Source organism: Tribolium madens, unplaced genomic scaffold (assembly GCF_015345945.1).
Source record: "Tribolium madens isolate multiple individuals breed KSU strain unplaced genomic scaffold, Tmad_KSU_1.1 Scaffold_7;HRSCAF=85;Tcas5.2_LG10, whole genome shotgun sequence".
Taxonomy (NCBI): domain Eukaryota; kingdom Metazoa; phylum Arthropoda; class Insecta; order Coleoptera; family Tenebrionidae; genus Tribolium; species Tribolium madens.
The window spans coordinates 2,938,376-2,950,244 of NW_025401050.1; the positions used below are offsets into that span (position 1 = coordinate 2,938,376).

Here is an 11,869-nt window from a genome sequence, read left to right on the forward strand (position 1 = left end):
TTCTCTAAATTTAAGTATTTAATGAATCAATGTTCCTAATTTTTTATATTGCGATATCCAATCTTGTAAGATTCTAAATTTTTCCATTTTTATTTATAGATAGTTGTTAGGTTCTAGGTTTCTAAGTTTCAATTTTAAAAGTTTTTTTGTTCTAACATTATGTTCAAAGATTTTACATACATTACTTCTTTGATCCTTTGAATTCTACATCTTAAGACTGTTAGAAAATCTCTGAGATACCTTTTACTTTTGTGGTTCAAAATTCTAAATTTCCCTTCAAATGTATTTTTAATTAAGTTAATCTTAAAATTTTAATTACATGTTTTGACATATAATTTTTTTAATCGTAAGTTTTAAAATTTTATATTTCATTTGAATATACTAAAATTTCATTAACTTCTAGAATTTCAAGTATTTTAAAATATTTAGTCTTATTATTCTGGATTGTAGATTTTACAACTTTGATTCTAACCATTCAAGCAGCTCTTTTAAGTATTTCAAATTTTTTATATTGTGATATCCAATCTTCTAAGATTCTAAATTTATTTATAGATAAAGTTCTAGGTCCTAAGTTTCTAAATTACAAACTTAACAGTTTTTCTGTTCTAATATCATGAAATTTGTTTGAAGATCTAAAAAATACATTACTTCTTTGATATTAAAATTTTTAAAGAATTCTACATCTTAAGATTGTCAGAAAAGCTCTTAGATCTCTTTCACTTTGTGTTTTGAAATTCTAAAATTTCCTTCAAATGTGTTGTCAATTAAGTTTGATTTATTTCTTTTTTTTTTTGAAAAAACATCACGATAGAGCAGAGTGTTATCAAACCTTAAAATTTTAATTACGTGTTTAAACATATTTTTTCCAATTAACGTCAAAGGCTAAAGTAACACTAGTCACGTTTTACAGTTTACCACTGATAAAATTATCACAAATTCAAACTAACTGTAAAATTTTCCAATCAAATGTTCGACCCACATCTTATTATGATTTTTCCCGCACTTTAGACACATAAATAACGCGAATCTGCGTGCATTCATTACACTTCCAAGGCGTTTTAATTGTTAAATGCCAATCAAAATAAATGAAACAACAATTTCTCACAACTATTTATTTTATCATGATTTATTCAAACATTTGCTCACGCAACTTGCAAACGCTCCCTACGTATTACTTTGATGATTTACGCCACTTGCATACATTAATCCGATTTGGAGTCAGTTTCTTGGTTTAAACTATTGCATAATACAAAAATTTAATCTTGACCTTTGAACTCAGGTACTTGCTTAGTTAATTTAATAATCTTTGACCTCTTACACCATTTTTGCTAACCGGCCTTGGCCTTCGACAAAATACAGGGTGGAACGAAAACATTTATCTCTTTTAATTTAAAATTCATTTCGGTATCGTTACCAACCTTGTAATCAGAAACAAATTACAATCTTTACTCCTGCATGCGTTTACGACAAGCCTGCAATTTGCAAACCACTTATCACATGTCTGACTTAAGTCAAATAAAATTGAAAAACTTTTAATAGTGTTTTCGAAATTTTTAGCACTTACTCTAACATGTGTTAGGAGGTAGTCAAAAATGACCTCCTTCTTGGCATTTTTCTCATCTTCGTGACAAATCCCGAATTTCAGTCTCATACTCAGCGTTTTCATGAGGCCCCCTTCGAAGACATCCCACAAGACTTTGGGCACGTAGCAAGCCAAAGCCTGGTAAAAAAAATTAGTGCTGCTTCTACTAGACTTGTAATTCTTACCTGGAAGAACAAGACGAAGCAGACCCATTGGTAGTAGGTGTAGTATTTCTTAGCGTCTTCGGCGCCGAAGTCGTTAGCAACACCAGGATGGGCAACTTCTCGACCGACCTGAGGAAAAAACGGAACGCTGTAATTATTGCAAGGGAAAGAAATTGTGGGCTGTCATTATGTGGCGAGCTTAAATTACAGATGTGGGGCCCCGGGTCGCCCCTCCGGGGCAAAATATATCAAGCAGAGATCCGGGAGATTCGATTTTACAATTTATTGTGTGAAAGTTGGGCGATTTTTCATCAAAATCCGGCGAGGTCAAGCTTCGACCTGCTTACTGCCTTTCACCGCGTTGGTTTGAATTCCAGTTACAACAATGACGATAAGAGCAACATTTCGTCTTCCTATTGTTTGAGTTAACAATACTTGAGATTCTGTAAAGATTTAGCAATCTTTATTTGATTTTTTTGTTTGGATGATTCGAAGAGGACGCTGTATCACAATAATGTAATAATATGTTGTTTGTGATGATAAGCAGTCATAAATAGTTCAACCTTGACTATAAAACTGTCCATAACAGATTTACTAGTGTAATATTTTACCTACAGCTCATCTGCCCATGCACGAATAATAAATAAATAAATAATAACAGTTTGATTCCTAAATGGGTCTACTTCCTTTTTTAGAAATCTGTACACTGTTTTCTCGTCTTCAGGTTTAACAGAAAGCTTGTCAAGGAATATTTCGCTTGTTGGATACAGAAGTCCATTTTTGCCGGTTTTGTCAAATAAGAATCCTAAGTCCAGTTTTTTGTTGAATATAATGTTTGGTTTCTACAACTAATACAATAAAACACACATGTAGATTAAATATAACCAAGTGATATTTAAACTAATTTCAAACCAACAATCTCTATTATTTACATTAAATTTTACATTTTGTGACTTAAGCTACTTCTGCATCCAACAGGCGATTTATCAATAAAATATTTCTTAGGGTGCTGAAAATTTCAATTTCAAATCGCAACAAATATTATTTCAAAAAGCAGTAAAAATATTGCCGAAAAAAAAACAAGAGTAGAAAAACTTTGAACTATGATCTCAGACCTGTAGCTAGAGGGGGGAATATTCTGAGCCTTACTTTAAAACTTTGTCTTTTCTTTGGAAATAATAACGCATAAAATTATAATACAGACTGAATCTATGAATCCTCGAATAGGTCGATTTAATTTCTTTAAATGCTACATTTTGACACTACAGCCACATTTATGACGTAATTCGTTTTCGAGTAATGACGTCATTTTAATTTTTCTTAATGTCAAATAAAAAAAAACAAAATAGAGCAAAAAATGCAAAAAAGAAGAAAATAAAATCAAAAGACTTAAAAAAGTTATGGAAAGTTTTATACAAAAAACTTTCTTGCTTTATTTTATAAGGGGTGATTGTTTTTTGGTTTTAGTTTTTTTTTAGTGTTTAGGTTTCATATTAAGTATTTTCAAGCTAATTATTAAAAAAAAATATACAACAAACAATTGCCCCTTTTAAAATAAGGCAAGAACAAAAAAAATAAATCCTTTTACGTTAATTGTCAATATTTTTCTAGATTTTTTCTATTTTTTTGAATTATTTTTTTTTAAGTTTTAATATCATTTTTGTATTTTTATTACCAGAAAAATAAAGATGTGTGCTATTTAAAAGAGTGAATAAAAAAATGTCAGTTGTCATTTAAAAAAATAAAAATGACGTCACAACTCAAAAACGAATGACGTAATAAATACCAAAACAGCATTTAAAAAAATAAAATCGACCTGTTCGAGGATTTTTTTTGAAAAAACTGCAGTAGTGTTCTAGCCCCACTAAAAATTTCGCGCGCCCTACCTAAAAATTGTTTCTAGCTACGGGCCTGTATGATCCTCTAATGTGATTATCGATTGTTCAGAGATAATCCTAGTTGCAATTTCGACAAAACGCAAATAAATTTGAAGAAAAAAACAGTGATTTAATTAACAAAAAGCCCCAAAACCGCTCAAAAATTAGAAAAATAAGACTGCTTCTTAAAACTTTTGAAATTGTGATTCAAACTACTATATAATCACGGACTCAATAAAGCGTGGCAAGAGCTTGCTTTGTGACTCACTTTATAAATTTAAAAAAAAAACAAATTGTTCAAGAGAGACAATTTCAAGGAAAAAATAAAAATATGTATGCTTCTTTAATTATTCTAAGAAATATTTAAGTTATTTATTCACGTAAGAAACTCATTTATAAAGGAACAAACGGCTATAAAAATTGTTTTTACGTCGACATTTCGAACTCCTCTTCAGCAACTATTTTTTTGTTTTTACTTAATTTTTGGTCAAAAATCTGGCAATAGTTCCAAAATAGCAAAATCAATTTTTGATTATATGTATATAGATTATAAAAACGCCCCGAGCCATAATTTCATGATTTATAATACTATACTTCTAATACAGTAAGCGGCAAAATTATTGAATAATCTTGTCAAAACTGAAAATATTTTGTTTTGTCAAAAATGCTCAAACAATGATTTCAAATTTTACACTTTTACCTTTTTTTTTAGTGGAATGCCCTAATTTTTTTAGCCAGATCTTTTAATTGACAAAATAACAACAAAATATTAAATATTACGTAAAGTTTTCTAAAAAAAACACCAAAAAAGTCAAATAATATCAACATAAAACAAACATACAATTTTAAATCAAATTGAGAATTTTGTATTTTTTTAAAGGAAAATTGACCTATTCGAGCATTTTTGTCGAAACAAAATATTTTTAGTTTCAATAAATAAGATTATACTACATTTTGACGTTCACTGTATATTTCCTGATTACAAGAAAAAAAATTTAACTTTTAGGTGACCTTTACTCTCGACATCAAAATCAAATCAAAAACTGAAAAACATAGAAGCACAGGTGCTGCTAAAAAAATTAGAAAAACTAGTTATGTATTTACACCCATAATTATTAAAAAAAAATAGTAATTTGGAAAAGCAAAAAATTGAAAAGTTTTCAGATGTGTTTAAAACACGTTAAATTTTTATGTCAAATGGCATTTTTTGTATTTGCAAAAATATTCAATGAAGCAGTGACAACCTGACATGAAACAATTTATTTTGTCACTATGTAAATGACTTGTCCAAAAAGAGGACACAAGGTGATTCATACAAATCGTCCTAATCAAATTCTAGTACCCTAAACTATCCAACATCAATATTTTTTTAAACAATGACTCAAATTAAATCATGATCAATTATTCCATGTGATTCATCTGTATTGTAGTCAATAATCTCATTTGTTAGTACTCCGAGTTGAACCAATTTGCTTTCTTTTTCATTTAACAAGTCATAATTCAATTCAACTTGAAAAAAGCTACGCTTACAAGAGTAAAATTATTTTTAAACGCATTTTGGCTATATTTAAAGTGAAATGACGGCCTTAGAACCGCCATCTGCTTTAAAAAATGGTCACAAGTCATATGTTAGTCAAGTTTTTGCAAAATTAGCATTTTTCGTGCTTCGCAGATGTCGTAGAACTCGCACAAGAATCGTCGGTATTGATTTTTGAGAACGCGACGAAAGCATCGCTCATTGAAAAACTCAAAAAAGCTGTATTTTTGGCGCCAAAAGGCGATTACCTGTCGTTTGAAAGCATCAGGCATCGTAAACGTGGAGGATATCCAGCAGAAGGTGTTGACGACGTGCCCCGGGAGTCCATCAACGATACACTGTATAGGATTTCCTACATATTGCGAGGCCGTTATGATCAAACTGCAGGCCATCAGCAACGCCGTCGTAAACAAATTGTGCATCCGAAAAACGGCACTGTCGACGATGACATCCTGGTACTTGAGATAGTCCTTCAAACCTCCCAAAAGCTTGAACATTTTGCCACTTTCACTTCACCTATCACTTGTCATCTTTAGTCACATGGAATTGTTTACGATGGAGGATGCGACGGACACACTCCGTGGCGTAACTTGCTACTGAGTGCTGCCCCCTCGATTTGGTGCTTCCCCCACCAGAGAGTGCAGTCGACCAAGTGAGCACAAGGGGGATTTTCAAGGTTCGAATGGGGGACTGGAGAGCTTAGAACCCTACGTCACATGGTCTAGGAATTAGAGGGTTCAGGTGGACGATCGGAAACCGGTAATTTGTACGGTAGGTCAGACTAGAATCAGTAATATAAAGGATTTAATCAAAAAATTGATAAGGACTAATTATGAAATATGCTACAGAAATTTTAATTTATTGCATGTAAACACTAAGGACATTTATTTTGTGCTGATAAGAATTTGAAAAATAAATATTGCATTCGAAATTTCAGTGTTTTATGAGTATAATCAGATAAAACTTTTGTTTGTCGAAATTTAATTGAATTAATTTAATAGCAGCCACTGGTCATAAAACCGATTAATTTTTTTTTTTGATAAAATATACATAATTTCCTGAACAGAAAGTGGTATTTTAATTAATTATAAGATGAAATAATTAATTAATCGATTGTATTACATAGGTAAGAAATTAATCTTAATCATTTCTCTCAAGATAATGAAATTAACCTACTCCTAATCTTTTTATCTTGATGTTGTTCAAAGATTATTTTGAGATTTAAACTTTTTTAGAATCCTTTTTCTTAAATCAAAATTTTTCTCTTCAATATTAACGCGGTCTCATTCTAAAATTTTGCAAGTTTTTTTCTAGTTACAACATTTTTGGTTAATGTTTTTTCTCCCAACCGGGAATAAAGTGAACTTTTATTTTTCATTTTTGATTAATAATTCCTAGGAATTAAAATAAATGACATACACATACAATGAACAAAAACACGATTAAACCCAAACTTTTATTTAAAACACAACCCGTTTCAACCACAAAGTGGTCATCCTCAGATGAGAATAAAAACTAAAAAAAAAAAGTATATACTGATGATTTAAAAATTGAACACATTAGGTATAAGATCTTATGAAAACTGTCTTAAATTGATACATTAAATACAGCTACATACAAATAAACCGAATGAACTGAAGATTTTGAGTTTTTTGTCAATAAACTCCAATACCTATTATCACTTTCTTCTATACATATAACAATTATTAAATTGGTTCGTTGGGAGAAAAGTTTTGTATGCATCTCTGATAAATATTGTTAACCTTAACCCCTCGAATGCCTCCATTTTAGGAATTAATAAAACTAGTTGTTTATTCTCTTGATACACAAATAGTACATATTACCTTTTATAAAATGATCTTTAAATTATTTTTCACGTTTTTGTATTATGTTCTTATAAGATGTTATTTAATTACCGATTTTTATCTGAAAACTTTGGAACTGATATGAATTTCTTTTTTTTTAGATCTAGCAACATGTTTAATGATACTGACTTCAAATCAACTTTTGTTAAAGATATGGCTTTTATAAAAATCAACTTCCAATATTTAAACCTTGAGTTAAAACCATACAATTCCACAGGTTTAATTTTTATTTGAATTACAACACATTTTTTTAGAGATTCACCTTTGTAATATAACCTTTACAGCATTTGTCGAAATTTTTTTATTTGTTTTATAAGATTTTATTTTGAAAACCTTTATTATTTCGTAAGAACACTGGATCTGGTTCGTACTTCTAATTCTTTTCAAGATCTAGTAACATTTTTTCAAAGATTCTGTGTTAACCCTATTTCTCAAAAATCTTCCTTTATCAACTCCAACTTTTATTTTAAAATTTTGGAATTATATTATCTTTTTCTTAAAGTTTTAATTTATTTCAAAATGTTTCTTTTATTTATAAATTTTTAGCAGCATTACAAGATTTTAATTTTTTTTAAGATCGTCTTGTTTTAAGATCTTGCCGTATTTTGCATATTTTTTAGAACATTTTTCCTCAAGATCTCAACTAATTTTCGTTTTGTTTTGCTGATCTCTATTTAAAGTCCTTGTTTTCGTAAATACACATGTAAATTCCAAAATTTAAGACCTCACAAACATTCTTCATAACTACGATAATCTGAAAATGTCCGATTGTGTCTCAAGACTTCAAAATTTAATATTTTGATATTTCTTCCTTAGATTTTTGAGGTTTTTTGATTAAATAACTACATTTTTTAATGTAAAATAATAGCTATTTAACTTTTATTTTTAAAATATACAGTATGTCTCCGGATTGGGTTTATAAGAGGAAAACAAATTTTTTTGATTTTGCGCCAAAACTGCAAAAGCAAAACATTTTTTGCTTCACCTGAAACTAGAAAATCTGTAACTAAAACTTTATTATTCTGATTCAGTGTAAAAAAAAGTAAGTTAATTTTTCTCTTGATTTTGACATTTAATTCATTAACTGAATAATGTTAATTCTTGTAAAAAAATTTTTCTATCTGTTTAGCTGTTTGTTTGAGTTGCCATTTATTAAAATTAAGTTTTTCAGAAACATTTTTGTTATTTAACTTGCGTAAACTTATTTCTCAAAGAGACATCGTTGTCAAAAAAATAAAACCGCCAATGTGATGGAATTTAAAAATTACAAGTCCAAAATCAAGAGTAAAATGAGCTTTTCTTTTCAATAAATTAAGGCAATTTTGATTTCAGATTTACAATAGCAAAAATGTTTTTCCTTTGCAGTTCTGGTGTAAAATCAAATTTTTTTTTTCCTATTGTAAACTCAATCCGAGGACATACTTACAATCTTTTTGTTTCAGCATTAAATTTTTATCAAGATAAATAACACTTTTTTAAATTTCTCTTTTTTCTAAATTATTTCTACATAGACGCAGTTGTTGTAGAAAAAAATCTTGTACCACATAAAAACCAAACAAGTTTTAAATATTTTAGCAAAAAATAAATTACGAAAAGACTATAATTATTTATTAACTTTAGCCATTAAGCAACAAGCTCATTATCAAAAAACAAAGCTTGTTATTTAATCGTAATTATGATTATTTAAGCATTTGCGCGTTTTTGTCGTCACAATTAAAATTTGTGCGAGTGACTAATTAGAGTAAGTCAAAGAAAGGTCAAATCTTGCATCAATTCTCATATTTTGCTAATGCTATAATTGGATAAATTAACCTAATTACAATTACGAATTAAATCAAATTCGTTTTAGCAATTCAAGGATTTTCTCATAAACTCGTTCATTTCTATGTCGACCAAAAACATAATCGGCGTGATTGAGTCCTTTGACTTTTAAATTTCCGTATATTTTTGTTTGGTGAGAAAGAAGACTATACAAATATTCATTGTTCTAAAATAAATAAAAAATATACAATTTAGTTTTTCGCTCAACTCACATCTGGTCTTGAAAGTGTATCATTTTCACTATAAACCAAAAAAATCGGTGCTTTAATTTTTTCGAGTGGATATAAAGGGGGATTTTTTTGGCCATACAATTCCAAATTTTTTGTTTCTTTATAGTCATACATTACGAATTGGCCACCAGATGTGTAAATTTGGTAATAATGAACTATCATTTTTAAAGGGACTTCACTTTGGATACTAGCCACCATCGAGTGACTAAATTTCTAAAAACAAAGATCAAATTAAATTAAAAAAATTTTTTTTTACCGGATCTGCTTCTTCTGGAGTCCAACCATGAATGAAGCCAATAACAAAAGGCAAATATTTTTTAAATGGAAAAATGGAGTGAAACGTATTGAACATTTTCCGGTACCAAGCGTCAGAAAGCGCAACTCTGGCCGTAATTTCAGTTTTGAAAATATCATAAAACTTGGGTTTTCATAATCCGACTTAACAAAACTCGATTGTTTTACATGAATTTTGCAATAAAGTGAAACTAAAACTTTTAGTACAGACTTGGTTAGATCAGTATGAGAGCAGGGCCCTATCAAAATCAACAATTTTACCAAATGACTTGCTTCTTCTGATTTGGTACTAGCATAGACCAATCCGATGGTACCTCCCATCGAATATCCCATATAAACAATTTTAGGCCTTTGTGTTACCCGTGTGATGTATTTAATTTGAGCCGAAAGGTCATAATAGCCCATTTCATGGAAACTAGTTTTTTGATTAGTTGGTGAGAAATGATGGATTGCTTATATTTAGAGTGACATGTTTCTGGGAGTGGAAAGTCCCTCTTGAGTTACTCAACCAGACGTCAAAACCGGCTCTCCAAAACAAAAACGCCACAGATTCATTAAATTGAGACACCCAGATTTTAGAATCGGAGAGAAATGAGTGTTGCATTAAAACTATTTCTTTAGGGTTTCTTTGCGGAATTCTGAAAAGTGTCAAAATGTAACCGTCGTCGGTTTGGAGTTTGTGCTCTTCGTAGACTCCTATGTATCGTTGAATTATTTGTATCTAATTTTTGGATAGATTAGTTGAATAAATTTCTTTTAATTATCTTACAGTATTGTCATCAATATCACGATTATAATAACAGTCACCAGTAAAAATGTTAATATAATCGAAATAGGTTTTACAGGTGTTATTTTTGGTCAATAGTGAGAGCAAAATTAGAACCAGGATTAGTAACACTGAATAAAACAGTTGTTTTTGAGGCAACATTTTAATTACCACTCCAACTTTAAAAATTAAAAATGCTACTGATATTGCAAATTTATCTCCATTACAGTAATATAAAACTTTACTTTATTTGATGTGTCGTAAGCTTGATAGGTATACAAAGAAAGGTTTTCAATGTGTCTGTAATACTATAACCACAAAACCTTTTAATTTATTAACATAACGTTTGCTAACTAATATTTGGATGATTGCATTGCAAATAGATTTTTATGACTGTGAAATGTGAGGTGACAAATTTCGTACCGCTTGTGTCAAAAACTACTTTTTGTTACGGTTTCCAAGACATTAAAATTGTACAAACTTTCAAAATTTTGAGCTTTATTACCCTTAAGATGTTTCAAATTTTTAAATTTAATGACTTTAATGAATTTTTAGGGAAAGTCCATGCCATATTTCTTTTTTTTTTGTTTTTAGGAGGTATAGGATGAATTTAAAAAAAACTCTTATGTTATTTCTTCTTGCGCCCAGAAAGTTTCTTGAAATTCATTTATATAATTTTTTTTTTCACTTCAATCATAAGTTTTTAGAAACAAATTTTTCTCTTTTTTATTTATCTCAAAATTCTCAAAACAATTTTTCTTCAAGGATTTTTGAATGAAAAAATGCTAATGCTAATTAATTACTTTTTTTTGGTAAAATCTTTATACCGCCCCATTGACTTGCTGCCCGGGTGCGGTGCGGTGAAAGGTTTTAATTTATTTACAAAAAGTGTGCTAACTAATACTTGGATAATTAAATTATGTTTGTATTGCAAATAGATTTTTATGACTGTGAAATGTGAGAAGAGACAAATTTTGTACCGCTTGTGTCAAAAAACTGGTTTTTGATCCGGTTTTCAAGACTTGTTTCAAGATATTAAAATTGCGCCAATTTTTCAAAATCTTGAGCCTTATATCCTTAAAATGTTTCAAATTTAATGATTTTCCGAGATTTTAAAATTTTCAGGGAAGTAGCGCGCGATGTTTTTTTTTAATTTTTTGCTTTTAGTATATATAATTTATAAATAAATATAAATTACTGTTTTCAAGATCTCTTACAAAAAAATTAATCCACTTTTTTCTGTTCCCATCCATACATCTAAAACTTCCTCGTTGACTGCACCATCATTTATATATTATGATCTTGTTTGGTTCAGAATTTTTAATTTATTTACAAAATTTTGACATCATTTAAAAAACTCATAAATCTCAAAATTGCATTTTTTGAAATTTTTCCTACGACCATATATGAAAATTGACGATATCGAACGACTCGCAGTATAAACACGTGTGTGTTAAGAAAATAACGTAAGGGGTTATGCGATTTGCGAAGAGCCCTAGACGCGTCTAGCAACTTGCGACTATTTAAACCTAAATTGGCTTAATTAAGTAGGTAAGTATTTCATATTAATATTCGCCTAATTTAATAACTGTCGATCTTAGATCTTAGAAACATTAAATCGTTTCATTGAAAATAATGGTCTTTTTTGTCGTGGGGGCCGTGGAGAATACAGGCTGCGCCAAAACTCGGGCCCCAGAAAAATATTTCAAGTAAGATAAGATACCAGGAACATG

At 29.5% G+C, this 11,869-nt stretch overlaps 1 protein-coding gene and 1 pseudogene across 1 annotated transcript in view; both read right to left on the reverse strand.

Moving 5' to 3' along the window:
* LOC123010024 (innexin inx1) overlaps positions 1-5,769 on the reverse strand; it is a 12,303-nt gene extending 6,534 nt beyond the window's left edge. Inside the window, exons 1-3 of the mRNA XM_044406641.1 lie at positions 5,409-5,769; positions 1,768-1,875; positions 1,565-1,720 (exon numbers count right to left, since the gene is read on the reverse strand). Coding sequence (XP_044262576.1) covers positions 1,565-1,720; positions 1,768-1,875; positions 5,409-5,657 — 513 coding nt within the window. The 5' untranslated portion in view covers positions 5,658-5,769. The remainder of the gene's footprint in view (positions 1-1,564; positions 1,721-1,767; positions 1,876-5,408) is intronic.
* Positions 5,770-8,859: 3,090 nt separating this feature from the next.
* Positions 8,860-10,298, reverse strand: LOC123009965 (annotated as a pseudogene).
* Between the last annotated feature and the right edge of the window lie 1,571 nt (positions 10,299-11,869).